Source organism: Oncorhynchus keta, chromosome 9 (assembly GCF_023373465.1).
Source record: "Oncorhynchus keta strain PuntledgeMale-10-30-2019 chromosome 9, Oket_V2, whole genome shotgun sequence".
NCBI classification, from domain to species: Eukaryota; Metazoa; Chordata; class Actinopteri; order Salmoniformes; family Salmonidae; genus Oncorhynchus; species Oncorhynchus keta.
Genome location: NC_068429.1, coordinates 35,715,294 through 35,740,118, shown reverse-complemented (window position 1 = coordinate 35,740,118; position 24,825 = coordinate 35,715,294). Strand labels below are relative to the sequence as shown.

The 24,825-nt window shown below is 42.9% G+C and overlaps 2 protein-coding genes across 3 annotated transcripts in view; one reads left to right on the top strand and one right to left on the bottom strand.

The window, feature by feature from the left end:
* LOC118387649 (translation initiation factor IF-2-like) overlaps positions 1-469 on the bottom strand; it is an 8,026-nt gene extending 7,557 nt beyond the window's left edge. The window contains exon 1 of the mRNA XM_035776229.2: positions 86-469. The gene's annotated coding sequence lies outside the window, so the exon portion shown is untranslated. The remainder of the gene's footprint in view (positions 1-85) is intronic.
* LOC118387650 (protein phosphatase PTC7 homolog) lies at positions 65-24,825 on the top strand. 2 transcript variants are annotated; one of them, XM_052525743.1, is made up of 6 exons: positions 65-192; positions 18,043-18,222; positions 19,670-19,868; positions 21,332-21,455; positions 21,571-21,701; positions 21,862-24,825. In XM_052525743.1, exons 1-6 carry the CDS (start codon positions 129-131, stop codon positions 21,917-21,919), a joined length of 756 nt encoding a protein of 251 aa, XP_052381703.1. In that variant the 5' UTR covers positions 65-128; the 3' UTR covers positions 21,920-24,825. The 2 variants fall into 2 exon arrangements, with proteins under 2 accessions (XP_052381703.1, XP_052381702.1); XM_052525742.1 differs by lacking the exon at positions 65-192 and adding an exon at positions 666-1,202.

Sequence of the window (24,825 nt, the reverse complement as noted above, 5' to 3'; positions counted from 1 at the left end):
CAACGAAGGGGCGTAGACTTCGGCTCGAAAAACTCACCGAAGTCCAAAACATCGTTATAATAATATATGCACAAACTCTACGAACTGTTTCAGCTGGGAAACATGCGGACGACTTCGTCGGGGGCACAATGCTGTTTTCCTCGAAGAGGGCGGAGAAGGTGTTTAGCTCGCTCGGGCGCGAGCTTTCCCGTTGTAAATCCGTATGGAGTCCCTGCCTCATAGCCCACGCCTTGTATCTGAGCCTTTGAATTGCGACTCCACCTTGTCCCTGAAATGTCGTTTTTCCTCTTTGATTGCTGGAGGTCGCAACTGGTCTGTTTGTAGGCTACACATCCATTTCCCAGTCTCCTTGCCATGATTAAATGCAGTGGTTCACGCTTTCAGTGTTGCACGAATGCTGCCATCTATCCAGGTCATACACAAAGTCGCTTGAAATGTGCCTTTCGTCTAATTAGGCAAGGAGTTCAAGGATGGCTTTGTTTTGCAATTCAAACTACTCTGCGCACGAAGCACTGATGTAGCCTTTATCAGAGGGTCTGAACACCCGGTGTTCCTGACAAGTAAATAAAGCGCAACTCTCCTAAAATGGATTTGCTGCGGAGAGCAGGGAGAGCCTGCATTTGCGTGCGCATTAGTTGTGACGTCGGGCAAACGAATCACAAGACTGGAGGACCAGTATTGAGCTGTGTTTCGGGTGTATTTGTGTGTGACTGTGGAAACATGTCGGCAAGGATGGTGCACACCGGAGGACCCGTGTCAATGAAATCCACCAAAACTTAAAGAACCAGTGCAAATTGTGCAATTTCACCCTATAAAGAATTGGGCAAACGCCGGCGACCAGTTTTACGATTGTGTTATCGGTCTACTGACTCGTGCGTTTTATTCAGTGGCAGAATTATCCAAAACGAATGTTGGAAGAATATAGTCTCCAAAAGTAGACACGGGACGTCGAAAGTGGAGAGAAGGTCTCGGCAGGTAGAGACGGCCGCTCGCTCTTGGAATGTTATCCGTACTCTCCTATGGCAGACTGGTTGCGAGGGCTGTCCTTGGCGGACTCTCTCAAACTGATGGTCGGGACTACAGTCTGGTCACCGCTAGCTGCGGATTTGGGAAAGACTTTCGTAAGGGGATCTTGAAGAAAGGGATGTGTTACGGGGATGACGCTTGTTTCATTGCCCGGCATAGGTCCGCTGATGTCTTGGGTAAGTATTTTAATACTCCGTTTATCTGTTTGGTGAAGACACCGTTGAAGTAGCCAAGCAGTCGTGGATATTAACAAAATACACACTTAAATATGCTACGTTTTTTGGGGGGATAATAGCATTTTTCAGATTTGACCTTCATGTAGCCTAGCACATGTCACCCACAGTCATGTCACGAAAACAAAAGGGGGTATTCCCTACCCTTTTCCGGACTGAACCTCTGTCTTAAGTTGGCCCCATTTTACAATATTTCTACGGTACAGCTGTGGTTTGTAGGACTATACGCGACCGAGAAACATTGCGGCGCCTTGAGTTGCCAAACATGTATACTTTGTTGAAGAAAATAAATGTATACTTTGTTGAGTAATTGTAACGACCTTTCACCTAGAAGTCTGGAGAAGCCCCCCAGTGCTACTAGTGGCGATAATGTGAACATGTAGGCTACATAAAGTAATACTATGTATACACCATCTATTTTATCAGCGTGACAAAATGTGGATGTTGAATTTAGAAATAGTGTAACATTTGCTACTAATTGTTCGGATATTCGATGCACATAACAATTGGATCGTTGCGCAAGCGTTACACTAAAGGTATTATTATGCTATTATGACAATTTCAGGAGAAGTGAATATATCTCAATATTCATTAGCTATCAGTTGTGGATTTTACAAATATTTCACGAACGCTTAGGGGGAACTGTCCCGTGCTTTTTAAAGGTCAGAACGGTTGAGCATGGAGGCAGCCATGTTGCCAGGACAATTTCACGTTTCGTGCTCCATTCACAACCAAGTGGGAAGTTGGTAATTACCGGATGGAGGCATTAACGTGCTTTGAACTCGTTGAGAACGCCGATTGGCTAATGGCCAACAAGCTGTGTCAACCATAAACTAAAAGTACAGCTATCGTGCTCCCTCTGGGCACAGACGTTAATTCAACGTAATTTGATTTAAATGACGCGGAAACAACGTTGTTTCAACCAGTGTGTGGCAAGTGGTTTTGGAAACAGATTATAGTGTTCAAAAACCACATTAATAGAGATTTTTATAAATAATGTTTTGTTGCATTTAACTGCCGAAAAGGTTGTTATATCAAGGTCATTAGTAGGTGAGATCAGCATGTGGAAGGAGTCACAGCTCAGGGATGATAGTTTCCCACTAGTAATTACCAGTTGGAGGGGCATTCAAAAGTGGATTTTTTTCCAGTCGTACATGGGTAAATACCACCTTTCCATTTGGTTATGAACACAGCTTCATAGATGCATGGGAAAGTGCATTTGTCCTTACATCAACCACCATGCGTTGTCATTTTACCAATTCATTCATTGGAACAAAAGTGTCTATTTGAAACCCATTGAAATTACTCAATTAAATCACAAGAATGCAACGCATTTGCACAATAGTAAGAATGGACAAATATCAACCAACACTTAATTTGAGAAGATTAGGCATATGCTTCTCGGTGTTGAGCCTTTTGTTACTTGCAGAAAAACACATGCCACGTGGTTCAGCTGGGGGGATGAACAACTAACTGGCAGTTTTATGGATGACATTTATATCTCTAACACTTATTGTACATCATTGAATAGAGTTGGGGTTAGGCTAATTCGTCTTAGCTTGGTTTAAAGATGCACAAATCACTCTGCCATTTCCTGGTTGCTAAAATTCTAGTAGTTCGCCTAGTTTCAGTTTGTGACAAAACATGTATAGTTTAGAGAATCATTGTACCATATAAAAAACGCTGTGAAATATATATTTCACAAAACCAAACATTCTGTATTTTCAGCTGTTTATAGCCTTTGTACAAAACTGAAAATAAAAGATAGAACAGATGTACCGCTTCTTAGACTTGCTTTCAATGAGAATGACAAATATATAACTCACATATTGCCGCTTTAAGTTGCCCTGTTTTGATAAGATGTAGGCCTAACCAATGTTTTCTCAAAAAAAATCCGTTACTGAGCAAATTTCAGGTCTGCTGAACGCAAACTTGAATTTTGTGAAAATCCTGTGCAACTTACGACGTGTGTTTCCTGTGAAAACTGAGGCTGTTCCTGCTTTAATTGACTGTTTTAAGTGGCCAAGTAGGCTACTGTGGCTATTTGATCATAATGTAGGCCTACCAGAGTGGCCAAAAATAAAAACAATAGCCAAAATGCATCGCTTAACATGGAAATAGCTGTTCTATCATTCAGCATATAGTAGCAGCCAATGTGTGGTGTTCAATGTAGGCCTACATTCCATGAGCCCAGAACTACACGGCAGGACCTGGTCAATGACCTGAAGAGACCTGGGACCACAGTCTCAAAGAAAACCATTAGTAACACACTACGCCGTAATGGATTAAAATCCTGCAGCGCACGCAAGGTCCCCCTGCTCAAGCCAGCGCATGTCCAGGCCCGTCTGAAGTTTGCCAATGACCATCTGGATGATCCAGAGAAGGAATGGGAGAAGGTCATGTGGTCTGATGAGACAAAAATAGAGCTTTTTGGTCTAAACTCCACTCGCCGTGTTTGGAGGAAGAAGAAGGATGATACAACCCCAAGAACACCATCCCAACCGTGAAGCATGGAGGTGGAAACATCATTCTTTGGGGATGCTTTTCTGCAAAGTGGACAGGACTACTGCACCGTATTGAGGGGAGAATGCATGGGGCCATGTATCGTGAGATCTTGGCCAACAACCTCCTTCCCTCAGTAAGAGCATTGAAGATGGGTCGTGGCTGGGTCTCCCAGCATGACAACGACCCGAAACACACAGCCAGGGCAACTAAGGAGTGACACCGTAAGAAGCATCTCAAGGTCCTGGAGTGGCTTAGCCAGTCTCCAGACCTGTACCCAATAGAAAATAGTTTCTGTACCAAATATTAAGTTCTGCTTTTCTGATGTATCAAATACTTATGTCATGCAATAAAATACTAATTCATTACTTAAAAATCATACAATGTGATTTTCTGGATCACATTTTTTAGATTCTGTCTCTCACAGTTAGTGTACCTATGGTAAAAAAATTACAGACCTCTACATGCTTTGTAAGTAGGTTATGAGTTGTTCTCCCCACTGTAATTGTGGTATCAGTAACGTCATTGGTTGATCGAGCCTGCTGTCTGATCAAAAACTTAATGGTGCCATGATTTGTAGGGAATTATTGTGGCCTTTGTGTTTCCTCGATTGCACAATCACATTAGTATAGAGTATATATAGTTGTCCTTGTTAAATAGAGCCAATGGACTTGACTCAACGATATTCCTACAGTGCGTTCTGCAAAGTATTCAGATCCCTTGACTTTACAGCCTTATATAAAATATTTTCTCCTCAATCTACACACAATACCCCATAATGGCAAAGCCATAACAGGATTGTGGACATTTTTGCAAATGTATTATTTAAATAAGTATTCAGACCCTTTGCTACGAGACTCAAAATTGAGCTCAGGTGCATCCTGTTTCCATTGATCATCTTTGAGATGTTTCTACAACTTGATTAGAGTCCATCTGTGGTAAATTGATTGGACATGATATGGAAAGGCACACACACCTGTCTATACAAGGTCCCACAGTTGACAGTGCATATCAGAGGAAAAAACCAAGCCATGAGGTCGAAGGAATTGTCCGTAGAGCTCAGAGAAAGGATTGTGTCGAGGCACAGATCTGGGGAAAGGTACCAAAAGATGTCTGCAGCATTGAAGGTCTTTAAGAACATGGTGGTCTCAATCATTCTTCAATGGAAGCTGGCTGCCCGGCTAAACTGAGCATTTTGGGGAGAAGGACCGTGGTCAGGGAGGTGACCAATAAACCGAGGATCACTCTGACAGAGCTCCAGAGTTCCTCTGTGGAGACTGGAGAACCTTCCAGGACAACCATCTCTGCAGCACTCCACCAATCAGGCCTTTATGGTAGAGTGGCCAGACAGAAGCCACTCCTCAGTAAAAGACACATGACAACCCGTTGGGAGTTTTCCAAAAGGTACTTAAAGGACTCACAGACCATGAGAAACAAGATTCTCTGGAATGATGAAACCAAGATTGAACACTTTGGCCTGAATGCAAAGCACCACTTCTGGAGGAAACTTTTCACCATCCCTATGGTGGTCCTTGCTAGGGCTGTGGTGGTCATGAGATTATGACAGCCGGTGATTGTCATTCAAATAACTGCTGGTTTATCTGTAATTTACCATTAATTAACAAACACTTTAAGCATCGCCGGCTTCCATGCATAGCCTACAAGACACTGATGAGGACCTTTGGAACATCTACATTTAGAAATAGTCTAATACATCCATTTTAATATAGTCTACACCATCACAATAAATCCATTTATTTTAGGCAGGTTTCCGAAGACCAGGAGAGCATATTCTGAGTCGTCCTTATGTTAGGCTCTAATCTGGCTATGCCATATCGCTGTGGGCTACACTAGTTCATTTAGCAGTTAAAATTTGCATATAATTATTGTGGCATTATTTTAAATGATTGTATACTAAAAACAATACGATAGATCATAGTTGAATAAAATGGAAGTAATATTTTTCCCAAAACAATTTGAGTGCGCACACATATTCTGTGATGAGCGGTTAAGGAAGAAACAGGTCCTCCTATATGTTTGGTTTTGAGTTATTTATGCAACTTTAGTTGTGATATAGCCTAAGTTTGTATGTTTGGATTTCTAATGCATTCTAAAGCTGCATAATGATTTGAAAAAGTCTAATGAAAGGGAAGCGCTCTGCTGTTTCTTTCGCAGGCTGCAAACACTTCATCAGTCTCTCATTCACAATTTGACAAACACTTGATATGCCGCCACAGTATTCTCAGTTTAAACTGGTCTTTACATACAGCCTACTAATATACAGTACCAGTCAAACGTTTGGACACCTACTCATTCCAGGGGTTTTCTTTTCTTTTTACTATTTTCTACATTGTCGAATAATAGTGTTGGCATCAACTATGAAATAACACACACATATGGAATCGTGTTGTAACCAAAAAAGTGTTAAACAACTTAGTAGCCACCCTTTGCCTTGACAGCGTTGCACACTCTTGGCATTCTCTCAACCAGCTTCATGAGGTAGTCACCTGGAATGCATTTCAATTAACAGGTATGCCTTGTCAAAAGTTAATTTGTGGCATTTTAGCCAATCACCTGTTGTGACAAGATCCGGGTCGTATACAGAAGATAGCCCTATGGACCAAGTCCATATTACGACAAGAACTGCTCAAATAAGGAAAGAGAAACAACAGTCCATCATTACTTTAAGACATGAAGGTCAGTCAATACAGAAAATTAAGAACTTTGAAAGTTTCTTCAAGTGCAGTTGCAAAAACCATCAAGCACTATGATGAAACTGGCTCTCATGAGGACCTCAACAAGAAAGGATGACCCAGAGTTACCTCTGCTGCAGAGGATGTTCATTAGAGTTACCAGCCTCAGAAATTGTGGCTCAAATAAATGCTTCACAGAGTTCAAGTAAGACACATCGCAACATTAACTGTTCATAGGAGACTGTGTAAATCAGGCCTTCATGGTCGAATTGCTGCAAAGAAACCACTACTAAAGGAGACCAATAATAAGAAGAGACTTGCTTGTGCCAAGAAACATGAGATATGGACATTAGACTGGTGGAAATCTGTCATTTTGGTTTGATGAGTCCAAATTTATGGTTCCAACCACCTGGTCTTTGTGAGACGGAGAGTGGGTGAACGGATTATCTCGGCATGTGTGGTTCCCACCGTGAAGGATGGAGATGTAGGGGTGCTTTGCTTGTGACACTCTCTGATTTTATGTAGAATTCAAGGCACACTTAACCAGGAATGCTACCATAGCATTCTGCAGCGATATGCCACCCCATCTGGTGTGTGCTATCATTTGTTTTTCAACAGGACAATAACCCAAAACACACCTCCAGGCTGTGTAAGGGCTATTTGACCAAGAAGGAGAGTGGTGGCCTCTACAATCACCTGACCTCAACCCAATGGAGATGGTTGAGTTGGACCACAGTATGAAGTGCTCAGCATATGTGGGAACTTCTTCAAGACTGTTGAAAAAGCATTCCTCATGAAGCTGAGGAGAATGCCAAGAGTGTGCAAAGCTTTAAATGCAAAGGGTGGCTACTTTGATGAATCTGAAATATATGTTGATTTGTGTAGCACTTATGGTTACTACATGATTCCATGTGTTTTATTTAATAGATTGGATGTTTTCACCATTTACACACAATACCCCATAATGACATTTACACCCAATACCAAATAATGACGCTGCACATCTATTTTCAAGTCTCTCCAGAGATGTTCGATCGGGTTCAAGTCCGAGCTCTGGCTGGGCCACTCAAGGACATTCCGAGAGACTTGTCCCGAAGCCACTCCTGCATTGTCTCGGCTGTGTGCTTAGGGTTCTTGTCCTGTTGGAAGGTGAACCTTCACCCCAGTCTGAGGTCCTGAGCACTCTGGAGCAGGTTTTAATCAAGGATCTCTCTGTACTTTGCTTCTTTATCATTACTTCGATTCTGATTCGACTCCTAGTCCCTACCTCTGAAAAACATCACCACAGCATGACGCTGCCACCACCGAGCTTCACCGTAGGGATGGTGCCAGGTTTCCTCCAGATGTAACACTTAGCATTCAGGCCAAAGAGTTCAATCTTGGCTTCATCAGACCAGAGCATCTTGTTTTTCATGGTCTGAGATTTCTCGGTTTGGCTGGGCGGCCAGCTCTAGGAAGTCTTGGAGGTTCCAAACTTATTCAATTTTAAGAATTGAGGCCACTGTGTTCTTGTACCTTCAATGCTGCAGAAATGTTTTGGTACCCTTCCCCAGTTCTATGCCTCGAAACAATCCTGTCTTGGAGCTCTACGGACAATTCCTTTGACCTCGTGGCTTGGTTTCTGCTCTGACATGCACTGTCAACTGTGGGACCTTATATACAGATGTGTGTGCCTTTCCAAATCATGTCCAATCAATTTAATTTATCACAGGTGGACTCCAATCAAGCTGTAGAAACATCTCAAGAATGATCAGGGGTCAAGGGTCTGAATACTTATGTAAATAAGGTATTTCAGTTTATTAATTATTTTTTGCTAAAATTTCTAATCCTGTTTTAGTTTTGTCATTATGGGATATTGTGTGTAGATTTATGGGGATTCTTTTTAATTTAATCCATTTCAGAATAAGGCTGTAACGTAACTGTGGAAAAAGTCAAGGGGTCTGAATACTTTCCCAAATGCACCGTATGGAAAGTTGAGAAATACACATAGTAGGCCTAGCCTATAGAAAGCTCAAGCGATCCTATTTTCATTAACTGTTTTCTCATGCAAGCAATTGCATATCCTATAGAAATGTTGTGCCACAGGATCACTTATTTTATTTCATGCATTAACCAGCGATGAGGAACTGGCTCTCGCTGCGCAATAGATTTATCCTATTCCGCTCCAACTCTGAATGCCAGAGCTCTCATGAATTGTTTGCGTTGATTTTCGATTTTATTTTCATTAATTTCAGAGTGATTAGAGTAGAGTACTGGCCATGACCAACAGGCTGTTAGCAAGTTTGGTATTCTACTGATGACCATCAGAGGCATCAGAGCACAGTTTTGGAGAAGCTTATAGTTACCGTGACTCAACGGTCACATGGAATTTGACTGTGCTCATGACTCCTGACTGCAGGTGTAGCGGTAATACGGTCACCGTAACAGCCCAAGTCACTGCAGACCCCATGGATCGTGTGTGTGAGGGAGACTATCAAAGTTTCAACGCACATATGGATAGAGGGGTGCTGAAAAGGAAGGCAAATGACAAACAAGTTTGTTTTGCTGTGGGAAGTTGGCTAGCAATATAAGCTGTCTTTTAACACAAGGTGGTGTTGTTCAGTGTAAGTTTGTGATTGATTTTGCCATAATGAGGCTTGCTAGTACCGCTACTAGCCTAGATGAGCTAGCTAGCTTTGTTTACTATACCCAAAACGTGTTATAGCCCAACGTTATAGCTAACGTTAGCTAGCTTGCCTCAGTGCATTTCACTAGGAGCAAAACTAAAGAAATGCTTTGACGAAGAGTAAATGCATGACTTTGGCTTTCTCATATCAGTCGTAGAGTAACTACCGTTATTTTGTAGCTAGCTAACATGTGTCTGGAGGTGTGTAATATTAAGCATCATGCTGCTACAGTAGGAATACAAATGCTACACAATGATTGCCCATGAACTAATAACGTTTTTTGTCATTCTCTAACAGACGATACTGCTTTGTGCCCTACAGATTAGTTTTGAGTTTGTTCTACTTGGGGAGAAGCTAGGCAGAGGACACCGAATCCCCTTGCCTGCGTGTGTTGTTCGGGCCATATGAACAAATTATCCCTCACACGATGGACAGTACGTTGGATACTGTTAGGCTCTTAATTTTTCAGAGTAAATAACTCACAGACTCTAGGGAAGCTTAACCAAGTTTAATTCTTCCCAAAGGGTCGTTACAGCTGCAATTCAGACAAAAACATGTTCTTATCATCACAAGTGTATATACAGTTGAAGTCGGAAGTTTACATATACTTAGGTCGGAGTCATCATTTTGGCAAGTCGGTTAGGACATCTACTTTGTGCATGACAAGTAATTTTTTCCAACAATTGTTTACAGATAGATTATTTCACTTATAATTCACTGTATCACAATTCCAGTGGGTCAGAAGTTTATATACACTAAGTTGACTGTGCCTTTAAACAGCTTGGAAAATTCCAGAAAATGATGTCATGGCTTTAGACGCTTCAAATAAGCTAATTGACATAATTTGAGTCAATTGGATGTGTACCTGTGGATGTATTTCAAGGGCTACCTTCAACCTCAGTGCCTCTTTGCTTGACATCATGGGGAAATCTAAAGAAATCAGCCAAGAACAGAAAAACAATTGTAGAACTCCACAGGTCGGGTTCATCCTTAGGAGCAATTTCCAAATGCCTGAAGGTACCATGTTCATCTTTCCAAACAATAGTATGCAAGTATAAACACCATGGGATCACGCAGACGTCATCCCGTTCAGGAAGAAGACTCGTTCTGTCTTCTTCCTGAGCGGGATGGACGTACTTTGGTGCAAAACGTGCAAATCAATCCCAGAACAACAGCAAAGGACCTTGTGAAGATGCTGGAGGAAACCAGTACAAAGTATCTATTTCCACAGTAAAACGAGTCCTATATCGACATATCATGACAGGCCGCTAAGCAAGGCAGAAGCCACTGCTCCAAAACCGCCATGAAAAAGCCAGACTATGGTTTGCAACTGCACATGGGGACAAAGATCATACTTTTTGGATAAATTAAACAAAAATGGAACTGTTTGGTCATAATGACCATCGTTATGTTTGGAGGAAAAAGGGGGAGCCGAAGAACACCATCCCAAACGTGAAGCACAGGGGTGGCAGCATCATGTTGTGGGGATGCTTTGCTGCAGGAGGGACTGGTGCACATCACAGAATAAGATGGCATCATGAGGAGGAAAATGATGTGGATATATTGAAGCAACATCTCAAGACATCAGTCAGGAAGTTAAAGCTTGGTCGCAAATGGGTCTTCCAATTGGACAATGACCCCAAGCATACTTCCAAAGTATGGAAAGGTGGCATAACGACAACAAAGTCAAGGTACTGGTGGACATCACAAAGCCCTGAGCTCAATCCTATAGACATTTTGTGGGCAGAACTGAAAAAGCCTGTGTGAGCAAGGAGGCCTTACAAACCTGACTCGGTTACACCAGCTCTGTCAGGAGGAATGGGCCAAAATTCACCCAACATATTGTGGGAAGCTTGTGGAAGGCTACCTGAAACATGTGACCCAAGTTAAACAATTTAAAGGCAATGCTACCAAATACTAATTGAGTGTATGTAAACTTCTGACCCACTCGGAATGTGACGAAAGAAATAAAAGCTGAAATAAATCATTCTCTCCTATTATTCTGACATTTCACAATCTTAATAAAGTGGTGATCCTCAAATGTATTAGAACTACAGTGTAGACATTAATGTTGTAAAATGACTATTGTAGCTGGAAACAGACAACTCACGAGTCCTCAACTGTCAGTTTCATTAAATAATACCCACGGCAGAGGAAGATTGGGAAAAAGTGTTATGGACAGGCGAATATATATATATACGTTTGAGGTGTTCGGATCCTAAAGAAGAACATTCGTGAGACGCAGAAAAAATTAAGATTCTGGAGGAGTGCTTGATGCCATCCGTCAAGCATGGTGGAGGCAATGTGATGGTCTTGGGGTGCTTTGATGGTGGTAAAGTGGGAGATTTGTACAGGGTCAAATTGATCTTGACGAAGGAAGGCTATCCCTCCATTTTGCAATTCCAATAGCCTGTGGACGGCTCTTAATTGGAGCCAATTTCCTCCTACAACAGGACAGTGACCCAAAGCACAGCTCCAAACTATGCAAGAACTTTTTCGGGAAGATGCAGTCAGCTGGTATTCTGTTTATAATGGAGTGGCCAGCACAGCCACCGGATTTCAACCCTATTGAGCTGTTGTGGGAGCAGCTTGACCGTATGGTACTTAAGTGCCCATCAAGCCAATCCAACTTGTGGGAGGTGCTTCAGGAAGCACGGGGTGAAATCTCTTCTGATTACCCCAACAAATTGACAACTAGAATGCCAAAGGTTTGCAAGGCTGTAATTGCTGCAAATGACGATAGCAAAGTTTGAAGGACACTATTATTTAAATTTAAAATAACATTAGTTATAACCTTGTCAACGTCTTGACTATATTTCCTATTCATTTTTCACGGAAAACAAGGAAATTTCTAAGTGACCCCAAACTTTTGAACGGTAGTGTATATGTCATACATTACTGTTCCTTCATACTGCTGTGTAAACTCACCTCGGTTTCCAGAGCAAATAAACTGTCTTGAATACAAGCCATGTCTACTTATTTGCTACATTGATTGACTTATCGGTTTTATTTTAAACATATTTTGTTTTAGCAATAAGATTGTATCTAGTTACTTCCAAATACATTTAACGAATATCACAATGAATTGATCCAGAAGTTGAAGTCACCACTTTATTGGTTTCTGATGCAGCTGGAATCATTTAGTCACTTGTCAGTACACTTGTAAAACATAATGTATAAAATATTTTATTAAACTCCATATTGAAAAAGATCGAAAAATATCTATACTACAATGCAGTTGTGATCATATTAAACATTCTATGTTATACTACAACATCAATCAAACTGTTCCAGGCAGGGTCCTGAATGTTCTTCTGCTGGTGAACTCTGTCTTGTGTTGGGCAATGGCAGCTGGTCTGGCAGAAATTCATGAGCTCCATGATTCATGAGCTCCATGACACTTTGGCTCTTGCCAGCCTCGCGCAGTTTCCCCCCTCTTCCGCGTCAGATGATCTTTAGCTTGTTCCCAGCTGAAAGCTTTCATCCAATGGTTCTACAGGATATCTGTACTACCAAAGCTGGTGTCAGCAGCAGGATTAGTCTGAAGGACAATATTTTACTACTGTCCCCATCAATACACACTCAAACAAGGTACTATATCCACCCATCCCCCTCATGTCAATAGATCATGCGTACTAACTAGAGGTCGACCGATTAATCGGATTGGCCGATTTAATTCGGGCCGATTTTCACGTTTTCATAACAATCGGAAATCTGTATTTTTGGGCGGCAATTTTTTTTAAATTATACATTTTTAAACACCTTTTATTTCATCTTTATTTAACTAGGCAAGTCAGTTAAGAACACATTCTTATTTTCAATGACTGCCTAGGAACGGTGGGTTAACTACCTCGTTCAGAGGCAGAAAGACAGACTTTCACCTTGTCAGCTCGGGGGATCCAATCTTGCAACCTTACAGTTAACTAGTCCAACGCAATAACGCCCTGCCTCTCTCTCCCTCGTTACACTCCACAAGGAGACTGCCTGTTACGCAAATGCAGTAAGCCAAGGTAAGTTGCTAGCTAGCATTAAACTTATCTTATAAAAAACAATCAATCATAATCACTAGTTAACTACACATGGTTGATGATATTACTAGATATTATCTAGCATGTCCTGTGTTGCATATAATCTGACTGAGCATACAAGTATCTGACTGAGCGGTGGTAGGCAGAAGCAGGCGTGTAAACATTCATTCAAACAGCACTTTTGTGCATTTTGCCAGCAGCTCTTAGTTGTGCGTCAAGCATTGCACTGTTTATGACTTCAAACCTATCAACTCCCGAGATGAGGCTGGTATGACCGAAGCGAAATGGCTGGCTAGTTAGCGCACGCTAATAGCGTTTCAAACTTCACTCGCTCTGAGCCTTGGGGTGGTTGATCCCCTTGCTCTGCATGGGTAACGCTGCTTCGATGTGGTGGCTGTTGTTGTTGCTGGTTCGAGCCCAGGGAGGAGCGAGGAGGGGGACGGAAGCTATACTGTTACACGGGCAATACTAAAGTGCCTATAAGAACATCCAATAGTCAAAGGTTAATGAAATACAAATGGTATAGAGGGAAATAGTCCTATAATAACTACAACCTAAAACTTCTTACCTGGGAATATTGAAGACTCATGTTAAAAGGAACCACCAGCTTTCATATGTTCTGAGCGAGGAACTGAAACGTTAGCTTTCTTACATAGCACATATTGCGCTTTTACGTTCTTCTCCAACACTTTGTTTTTGCATTATTTAAACCAAATTGAACATGTTTCATCCACTTGAGGCTAAATTGATTTTATTGATGTATTATGTTAAGTTAAAATAATTAAAATAAGTGTTAATTCAGTATTGTTGTAATTGTCATTATTACAAATACACACTTTTTTACATTTTTTTTTAATCTGCCGACTTTAATCGGCATCAGCATTTTTGGTTACCCAGTAATCGGTATCGGCGTTGAAAAATCACAATCGGTCGACCTCTAATACTAACCTTCACACACACAATACCCCCCCCCGCCAAATAAAAAAACACTAGCCGGTCACCCACACCTTTCCCTCCTTACTAATAACTCTGCTTTTCTCCAATTTAACAATCAACTAAGCCTCCCAAATACAGATAAAACTACAGTAGAAGTTGTAGCCTACTTATAAACACACCACGTGTGACCTTAAGAAACAGATCATGTTTATGTCTAGCTCCCAGTATATGTATTTGCTAATCATAGAGTCAAGATGACTTACACAAGTTCCTGGTTCTGACGTTTTCTGAAAGCTAGCTAGATTTTGGTTTAGATAAACAAATGTAGTTCGCTGACTAGTTATGTTAGCTAGCAAAGTTATCTACGTTACCTCTGCTTGTCTTCGTAGTAAGGTAACTGATGAAATGTTACCCCAGCAGCCTGTGCTTCCTTGCACATCCAGGTACTGAGCACCACACAACTTTACAGTTGTTATCAATACAAAAAGGAATAGTTATTCACAAGCCGACGTTCTATGAATGAGTGGCTGTTTCAGTGAGTAGCATTAGCTACTTGTTGACACCCTTTCTCAACTGGATCCACCTCGACAGGGGCGGTACTAGGTCCTGAAATGGCTATGAATTCTGAATATTGTGATTTGTGGTGATGTTTCCGTTTTAAGCTATAATTGTTTCCACCACATTTTTTTTATTTCTAGGATTTAGATAACATTCAATAAACAGTAGTACCCAACATCCGATTTGGACCAAACGTACCAATGAGTAACACATGAGTTGTCAAAAGCCACCCTGCCAATTCAATCAACCAGTATACAGTATCAGTTCTCTGTTTGACAAGTATTATGAAGCTGTGGCAGGGTGTATTGCTTCTCCATACTATACTATATTCCCTGTGAATCTGGTGATGTTCAGAGAAATTATACTGAACAAAAATATAAACGCAACATGAAACAATTTCATTGATTTTACGGAGTTACAGTTCATATGAGGAAATCAGTCAGTTAATCCATGGATTTCACATGACTGGAAATACAGATATGCATTTGTTGGTCATGGATACCTCTGTAATTTATGCCTGCCCGTATCATAACCTCACCGCCACCATGGGGGCACTCTGTTCACAACCTTGACTTCAGCAAACCACTCGCCCACACAACGCCATGCATGTGGTCTGCGGTTTTGAGGCCGGTTGGACGTACTGCCAAATTCTTTAAAACAACGTTGGAGGCAGATTATGGTAAAGAAATTAACATTCAATTCTCTGGTAACAGCTCTGGTGAACATTCCTGCAGTCATCATGACAATGGCACACTCCCTCAATTTGAGATCTGTGGCGTTGTGTGTGTGTGTGTGAGGCAAAACTGCACATTTTAGTGGCCTTCTATTGTCCCCGTCACATGGTGCACCTGTGTAATGATCATGCTGTTTAATCTGTTTCTTAATATCCCACACCTGTCAGGTGGATGAATTATCTTGGCAAATGAGAAATGCTCACTAACAGATGTAAACACATTTGTGCACAAATTGAGAAAAATAATCATTTCTGTCATCTTTTATTTCAACTCATGAAACATGGGACAAACACTTTACATGTCGCATTTATATATTCTTTTCAGTATATGAAAGTGTGTTTTAGGCACCAACAAACAGCTTTGCATAGCTAGCAGAGGGGACTCTCCTTGTATGGGCCCTCACTGTGGAATCTTGAATTTATGTGTGTCTGGAGTAGTTGGCTGGATGTCCTTTTTTTCCCTGGAAACCTGTCCTCTGGTACTGGGCTCTCTGTGAAGGAGAGAGAGAGAGGGAGGGAGGGGGAAGCTTATCGAAGTATGCAGTGTGTGTTCATGGCTTCTCTCTTCTTCTCTGCCCTCACCCTCCTTTTACCTAAGGTCTTCCACCCTGCAGCACTGCAAAGAAAGTGATTCTTTGAAATATTATTCTCACCTTCTGTCTCCTCTGACTGAATCAGCTCCACAAAGACTGAAGGTTTTGTTATTCAGCAGCAGACCAAGCCCATCTGAGGAGGAACAGGGCCCAGTAGAACTAGTCTTTTGGGGCTGTGCAGGGAGGAGTGACGACACTGCAGTGCGCACTGATGCCAGGCCCCTTCTGTCAGTCTGTGTGGCTCATTTGACCCAGTCTCCAGATTGATACTGATGTAACACCATACCTGAGACCAGCCAAGTTCAAAGGTCAACAGTGTCTGTCATGCTGCCGAATCCCCAAATTACTCTTAAGCACTGAAGCTAAGTAGACCACAAGACGTATCACTATTAACCTACTCCATGGTGCTTATCAGACTGTCTCTCAGGCTCAGGGAGGGGCAGAGTAGGCTCCCAGGAAGAGGATGTGGTGTCCAGGGAGGCACTTACCCTGGTAGCAGCACTGGCAGTAATGGGAAACCACATTGTGTGGTTAATCGTATCGTAAGGCTCCAAGGTGTGTGGGCACCGGTCATACCTCCACCTTGTGGCCTACATTGAGAATGTTGTTGCAGCCCTGACTATTGCCTCATGGGCTACAACCAGTTTAAAAGGGAGAGTCTTAGGGATGTTATTTTCCGAGTCACTTTGTTTTTGTGTTCTAGAGATGCTTAACCGGCAGGTCACATGGCTGTAAATCAAGGCAGGAGCCCCTGAGTTCTCCTTTTCAGGCCAATTTTAATCAAGTGGCTTAATTCTATTTATTTATATTGTCAGTCTCGTACCTTTTGGGACGTCAGTAGTGATGGCTTGTTGCTATGTACCATTGCTTGGTGTTTAAGGATCGGCTATTTTATATTTTTTTGCTGTATTTGAGGGTTGACACAGACTGTGCTGAGAGAGAGAACCCCTTTTTGTGCAGGGTTTATGGAGTGGACAACGTTGGTGTTATTACAGCTTTGATAGTAGAAAATCACTAGGGCAATACTGTTACCGTGGAATTGCATACAGCGTACTTTCTCTGTCCATCGCCGTTGTAATATACTGGGAAGCCAAAATGTTCTCAAACTGGAGATTTAAATGATTGAGAATCCTCCTGGTTTAGAGAGGCAGGGTAGCCTAGTGGTTAGAGCGTTGGACTAGTAACCGGAAGGTTGCAAGTTCAAATCCCCGAGCTGACAAGGTACAAATCTGTCGTTCTGCCCCTGAACAGGCAGTTAACCCACTGTTCCTAGGGCGTCATTAAAAATAAGAATTTGTTCTTAACTGACTTGCCTAGTAAAATAAAAAAATAAAACTCGCCATTGTACAGAACAAGTTCCTGTCTGCTTGTCACAAAAGGACTGTTTGAAATGCACCAATTTAAGATTAGAATTCTGATTACAACATGCGCTTAGGCTCTAGTTTTTCAGTTAAGATTTACTCCAGGCAGACAATGTAGTGTATAGCCTATAGGCCTAGTGTTTACATTTGTTTGTATTTTACCCCCTTTACACTTTTGATCTTCAATCATCGCTGCAACTCCCCAACGGTGCTCGGGAGAGGCGAAGGTGGAGTCGTGCATCCTCCGAAACGGGACGCTCCTTAACACCCGCCGGCTTAACCGGGAAGCCAGCTGCACCAATGTGTCGGCGGAAACCCCGTTCAACTGGCAATGAGCCAGGTAAAGCCTGCTCTAACCTGAATGACACTGGGCCAATTGTGCGCTTTCCTATGGGATTCGCGGCCGGTTGTGGCACAGCCCGGGAATAAACCCGGGTCTGTAGGTATGCAGCGATGCAGTGCCATAGGCCCTAAGTAGTTGGAAACTGACAAGCATTGCAATTCTACAAGGAGAAATAGTAGATTTGTCACTACCGGGTCGGCACACAGCACTTACCGCTTTTGTTCTAGCAAGAGAACGAACGGCCTCCCACTGTGATAAGTACCTATCGGCAGGGAGATTCTCGGTGTGTTTTAATGCTTTACTGTGGAATTGCCCATACACCATTCACTGTTCTGATACTTATACACTTATTTTTCTCTGTGTGTCTCAGGTGTGGCGGATGGTGTAGGTGGATGGAGGGACTACGGGGTGGACCCGTCCCAGTTCTCTGCCACCCTGATGAGGACATGTGAGCGACTGGTGAAGGAGGGCCGCTTCACCCCCAGCAGCCCTGTGGGCATCCTCACCTCTGGCTACTATGAGCTCCTACAAAACAAAGTACCCTTGCTTGGTGAGTACACATACTACATTCTCACTCACTCACTCACTCACTCACTCACTCACAGTATAATGCATATGGGGGGGACAGGTGAGTAATACACACTAGAGGTCGAACGATTATTCGGCATGGCCGATTTCAAATTTTCATAACAATCGGTAATCTGGAAATCCTTGTCTCATCGCACACCAGCGACTCCTGTGGCGGGCTGGGCACAGTGCGAGCTAACCAAGGTTGCCAGGTGCACGGCGTTTCCTCCGACACATTGGTACGGCTGGCTTCGGGGTTGGATGGCGCTGTGTTAAGAAGCAGTGCGGCTTGGTTGGGTTGTGTATCGGAGGACGCATGACTTTCAACCTTTGTCTCTCCTGAGCCCGTACGGGAGTTGTAGCGATGAGACAAGATAGTAGCTACTAAACAATTGGATACCACGGAATTGGGGAGAAAAAGGGGTAAAAAAAATTATACAAAAAAAATATATATAATATTAATAATAATTCAGTGTTGTAATTGACATTATTACAAATATATATAAAAATCGGCCGATTTTTAATCGGTCGACATCTAATACACACACAGTGTAATGCATGTGGAGGGACAGGACAGGCCAGGTGAGTAACACACACACTCCAACTAACACATGCCCGCTGAGCTGCACTATCAATCCATCCAAAAAGATCATTATAACAAAGCTTTCCTCCCTAATAATGTGGCCCTAATTTAAAAAATTCTCCGCTCCCCAAGTAAAATAAAGTTAAAGGTACTGTTTTTTTTTTTTTTTTACTTCCCTGTGATCTAATTTTAAAGGTGCTGGAGATGATTCTTTGATTATGAACTGGACCTTGGAACTGAAATGGTGCCGTCCTTCAGTCTGCCACCACCCAGTTCCAAGGTCCAGTTCCACAGAGGTCATTGGAACAAACACCTGACCAAGTTTGTAGCCCCCCCCCCCCTCCTCAGTTACCATTTCGGTCCATTTCAAAGCACCTAAAAGGTCAGTGGAAGGAACAGTTACTGACACTGCTCACGGGTCCACATGTTTTTTAATGGCACTGGTGTGTAAAAACTTGACAGAGTGAGGCCAGATTTTTCAACTGAGACCCGACACCACAGGCAAGGCTGTCTGCTCTGAGACACCAAGTTACACGATGTTTGCCTATGAAAAGTGACCTGCTTCTTATTTTAGGATAGTGTGATAGCAGCTAAAGCCAAGGTCTGTGCTTGACCGTCCCTTCTGAAGGACAGTGGTAGATAGAAGCTGCATAGTGGGGACAGGGGAAGGACATCTGTTTTTAGTCTGTGCCAGACTGACTGGTCTAGCATGTGATCTCACACACCCCTTCCCTGCTGTACTGGATAACCCCACTTTTTTTAACACAAGTAGAAATGGATATCAAGTGATGGCTAACCACCATATGTTGGTATATTCCCTCTCTTCTGCCCCTCTCCACTTCCTCAGGTAGCAGCACAGCATGTATTGTGGTCCTGGACCGAAGGAGCCACCAACTGCACACGTGTAATCTAGGGGACTCTGGTTTCCTGGTGGTGCGAGGGGGAGAGGTGGTGCACCGCTCGGACGAACAGCAGCACTACTTCAACACCCCTTTCCAGCTGTCCATCGCTCCCCCAGGGGCAGAGGGAGTGGTACTCAGTGACAGGTCAGTCTCCTTCCCCTCCTTCTCTGACCCTCCACCTGGTCTCAAATTACCATTCGTATTGAGAAAACTGGCTTTATGGCCCCGCTATAGACTTTAAAATGACTAACACCAAATCAAAACTGTGTAGAATGTTATTCAGTTTCTTGACTGTGTCCAGCTTGCTAAAGCTAGACAGTCGGGAGAGCATTCAAAATAATAATAATAATATATGCCATTTAGCAGACGCTTTTATCCAAAGCGACTTACAGTCATGTGTGCATACATTCTACGTATGGGTGGTCCCGGGAATCGAACCCACTACCCTGAAATTCCCACAACTATAGATAGTTTACTATTTTGGGCTAATTTTGATGGTGAGGAAAGATGGACCACCTTGGAAGACCGATTCCGTAACCCCCTGGGGGAGAAATGAGTTTGACAATCCCTGCTTTAGACGATATACCTGGAGCAAATGACAGGTTGTCATTGGAAGTAAGGTTAACATCGTATCTAGAATTTCCCTTCTCGTCAGTTCACAGAAGGATTTGAAAGGAACGGTGGGCTAGATAACGAATAAGCTTTGTCCTCATTCTGGGACTGTATTATTTGCTCAATAACATCCATGTGACGCTGTGCCCTTGTTTAGTTAGTTTAGGCCAAACAACAGCCCACCCTCCAATAGCCCTCAAGCCATTTTCAGCCTGGCCTGGAGACCACGTGAGCTCCTAGGTGCTGGCAGGGTATGTTTTCCTTCTCTCTTTTTTTTTTTTTATTGAGGGGCCATGTGACAGCAACCAACCCCTTACTTCAGCTGTTCTGCCAACAGTGTGTAGTGCCTGGACCCATGCCAGACACGCGCTCGCACACACACAGGCCAGTAGCAGACGGGGCGGACCCGCCAGGCCCCTTTCCGCTGGCCTTGTTCTTTCTCTCTCCGGGAATCTCTGGGAAAAATAGGGATTATTTTGAGCTCCTCCATGTGTTTCTACATTTTAAAAGAGACCTTTATTGTTTTATATTGCAGTCCGCACTCTCCTATAACGATCGCATTAACACGCAAACTTGCACAATGTTACTTTATGCTTCCATGCATATGTACTTCTCAGCAGACACACACTCTCACATGTTCACATTTGCTCTCTGTCTTTCTGGTATGGAAGGGGTTTAATACGGGGCAATTCCACAGTTTCAAGGGCAGAGGGTTACGTCCGGCTCACCTACCCTGTCTAGGAGCCAGAGATCATTCTGGGCCTGGCGGGCGGGCGGGTGGGTGAGTGGGGCTGGAGCAGGGCAGGCTGCACTGTGTGCCAGGGGGAATCTGCTGTCTTATTACCCAGCCATTATATCCCTCTCAGGCACAGTCACCTTTTGACCAGATTCCTCCTGATCATGTTTGTGAGGATCATGTGTCTATCTGGTAGCAGCTCTCTGGTGCCCTCTGGCTGGCCCTGATTAATAGTGCTGTCCTGTGTTCTCCTCCCCAGCCCTGAGGCCGCTGATAGCGCCTCCTTCGATGTCCAGCTGGGTGACATCATCCTGACCGCCTCGGATGGCCTCTTCGACAACATGCCCGACTACATGATCCTGCAAGAGCTCAAAAAGCTCAAGGTAACCCGTCGCAGTGCCTCCTAGCTGCTTTCACACCTACCGAAATCTACACATTCACCTTAGTATATACCTGCACACATTTCTTTGTCCTAATGCTAATGCTTGTATTTCTCAGAGCGCCAATTATGACAGCATCCAGCAGACGGCACAGAGCATTGCAAAGCAAGCACACGAACTGGCCTATGACCCCAACTACATGTCTCCTTTCGCTCAGTTTGCCTGTGACAATGGCCTGAATGTAAGAGGTACGTATCAGGTTCTTGGGAAGTCCTTTCCGTCCCTAATAACACCTCCAGCTCCACTGTATAGTTATGCCCACCGTCAGCTTGCAGATTGGGTTATTCAAGGTTGACTTTGATCTCTGGAAAACCAATTGACACGTTCTCTTTTGTCTTGTGTCCTGCAGGGGGAAGCCTGATGACATCACGGTGCTGCTGTCCATTGTGGCAGAATACACAGACTAAGTGTGTGTGATGCTTATTGGAACCGTTTACTTCCCGCCATTCAAGTCTTCCACCTGCCTCCTTCTCAAGTGCACTGGTTCCTGTCGGACGGACTGCAGCCCCCCCCCCCCCATATATCCCCTCACTGACCTTCCTATCTCACCGCCACAACATGGAACACAAACTCCTCACCACAGAATGTAGCTCGATCTGTATTCTTCCATTTTGTTTTGGTACTGTATTAGTGAGAGGAGGCAGGCAGCTAAGACTTTCTCGTGTGAATTGTAATGCACACGGTGTAGAACAGCACACTGCTTTCTTCCCCTTCTCCCATATCTTATTTCAAAACATCACTTAATTGGGACTGAGACCGAAGTGCAGTCCTGAATGCAAGGGGGGGGGTTGCTTTTGCGGGGAGGGACCCGATACGGGGATAGAGTTGGGCTTGGTCACCCTGAAACAAGCAGTGGTATTATAAGTAAAGTAAGCCATGGTTTGTGGTTGTTAGGGAGATTTGAATGTCTGTGTTGTAAATGTCGTAGCTGCGTGATGATCTGTTCCAAGGTTTCTATGTGTGTGGCTGGATACTAAGACTGGGGAATTGAGCAACTGTGTTGTTGTGGGTTTTAGAGAGGGTTGTGACTTGTAATAAGAAAGGATATAGATACAGTACGAGTTTGGTGTTGTTGTCTTGGACTTGTATGAAGGGGTAGCTGGCCAGTACCATTTACTAGCGCCTCTAGCAGGGATTTCTCCAGAGTGCCACCTATAGGCTAGTCTGAAATGTCACCACATTGAGGTCACTGAACAGTTCTGTCGGTGCACACAGCCGCATGGATTTGTAAATATTGTTTGTTGTGAAACAAGGCAGTGTGTCTTCACTTTGACGCTGATAAGGATGCAAAGGATGATCATTTTGCTTTGTGACAGATGTGTACGAACGAGCATTCACAATCTATAAAGGTAAATATTCTCAATCCCTCCCTTCCGTGGGCCGAAAGAACCACGACATTGACATGGACACGTTTGACCCGGTAATAGTGTCAGAACTATGACAGCACGTCTTTGTCGACGTGTGTGCACTAAGTGGGTGTAGGTTCTTGTCTGAATGTCTTTGCTGTTGATACGTGTTAACTTGCGAAGCTAATGCTAGCATCTGGGAATGCTTTCAACCGTACCAATAGGGCAGGTATGAATTATATATATAAAAAAACAAAGATTTATTTTTATAACTTTAATGTTATTAGTTTGAGAGCCATGATGTGACGGTTGAAATGTGTCATCAAACATATGGATTCACCGTGTGATTCTTTTGTGACGCCTTATATAGCTCCATGGATGGCAAATATTAATCATACCATCTTACTACTCAGTAGGAATCATACCATCTTACTACTCAGTAGGAATCATATGTGGTCTGTGTGGTGGGTGTGTCATCTCTAAAAAATATTTTTTCTAGATCTGTTCTGTCTCCCAATAATGATTTATTTGCTGCTTTTATTTTATCGGTTCAATGTGTTTGACTGTACATTATTTATGTGAATGGTGTGCGCGCCATTTAGTTATTTTTGATCATCCTGTACTGGTCTTGGCATGCTGTTGGTTTTTCTGCATAATAGCAGAATACACACACCTCTCTTCATTGTTAGCCAGTGTTTGTTCTGTTATGATTATGAAGCCAGTGCACCAAAGAGGAGTATTCACTATCTTTGCCCCATTGATTTCATCTGGGTTTGGAGTAAAACATGCACCAATACTGTAACATAAAATGTCTCTATATTTTCACATTGAGAGCATATCTGTCAATCCGTTTGACAGGTAATCTGTCATTTTGCTTGTGGGGAATGATGCCCAGTTGTATTTTCGGTGCAAAACAGTCAGAAGACCACTAAGGTGTCTCTTTATTTGTGCCTAAAATGCAATGTGACCAGAACAGGGGCTTGGTTGTATTGGCATCTCTAGTTCTATGTGACAGGTAGTCTGTGAGCAACAAACTACAATGCAGGCTTTTGAATCCTTAAAGAAACCAAAGAAGGAGAGCCAAACTTCACAAGCATGACCAGGGTACATTTTTTTCCCTAATCTAAAACCTACAGTCAGGCTAACATGGCGTAATGGAGACCAATTAAGTTGTCACTATTTATCATCTTGCGTAGTTTTGCATAAAAATAATTTGAAAGAACATCAAGCAACCATACAGGCAAGATCAATGGGTACAATTAAATGTATGTTTGTGTACTAAATACTATTTCAATTTGGTTTAAGTTAATTTTCTGTAGCCTTTGACTTCATTTCATGAATATCGTCTGTCCTATGCATTCTGTATTTGCATGACAAGCTGTCTTTGTCCCAGCTATTTGAACTACTGGAATTTGCTTACCTGCAAAGGTGCCACTGTCGCTCACAGCTTGCCTCGCCTCCAAATGTCTGATCAACTCCCCTTAATTTAAAGGTTGTCCTTCAAACACTTAAAACATGCACCGACGTTCATTGGTTATTCTCATGTTTCCAGTTTGCTCTTTCCGCCAGTCTGTGGGGGTGCACTGTGTTAATGAATAATTACCTAATCTGATTTTGAGACAGTCAACGTCTATGGTTTAAGGAGACACTGTGTTGAAGCAGGAAGGGCGATGCAGGTTGAAGTGCTTTTTATTGATAATGGTGAGCACCGATTCCGCCTTAACAAATAGATGTATCTTGTATGTTGCTCAATGTCAATTAAGTCCCTCTAATTCTGTCCACGCTCTTGACAGTTTTTCAATGGTGCTTCTGCTGTCAAGACGAGGTCTGTGTGTTTTTCTCTAAGCAATGTTTGTGAGTATGAAAGCTACACGTGTGTGCGCAGTGTAATAATGCAGGACTAGGTTCTGTAAATGTGTTTTCAAAGTTGCAAAATATTTAAATAAAGAATATAGTATTTATACTAA

Excerpts from the sequence above, each read along its gene's own strand:
- LOC118387650 (XM_052525742.1), top strand. The coding sequence starts at position 1,001 with ATGTTATCCGTACTCTCCTATGGCAGACTGGTTGCGAGGGCTGTCCTT. Across the intron at positions 1,203-18,042 it reads TAGGTCCGCTGATGTCTTGG|GTGTGGCGGATGGTGTAGGT; the intron begins GTAAGTATTTTA and ends TGTGTGTCTCAG. Across the intron at positions 21,702-21,861 it reads AATGGCCTGAATGTAAGAGG|GGGGAAGCCTGATGACATCA; the intron begins TACGTATCAGGT and ends TGTGTCCTGCAG.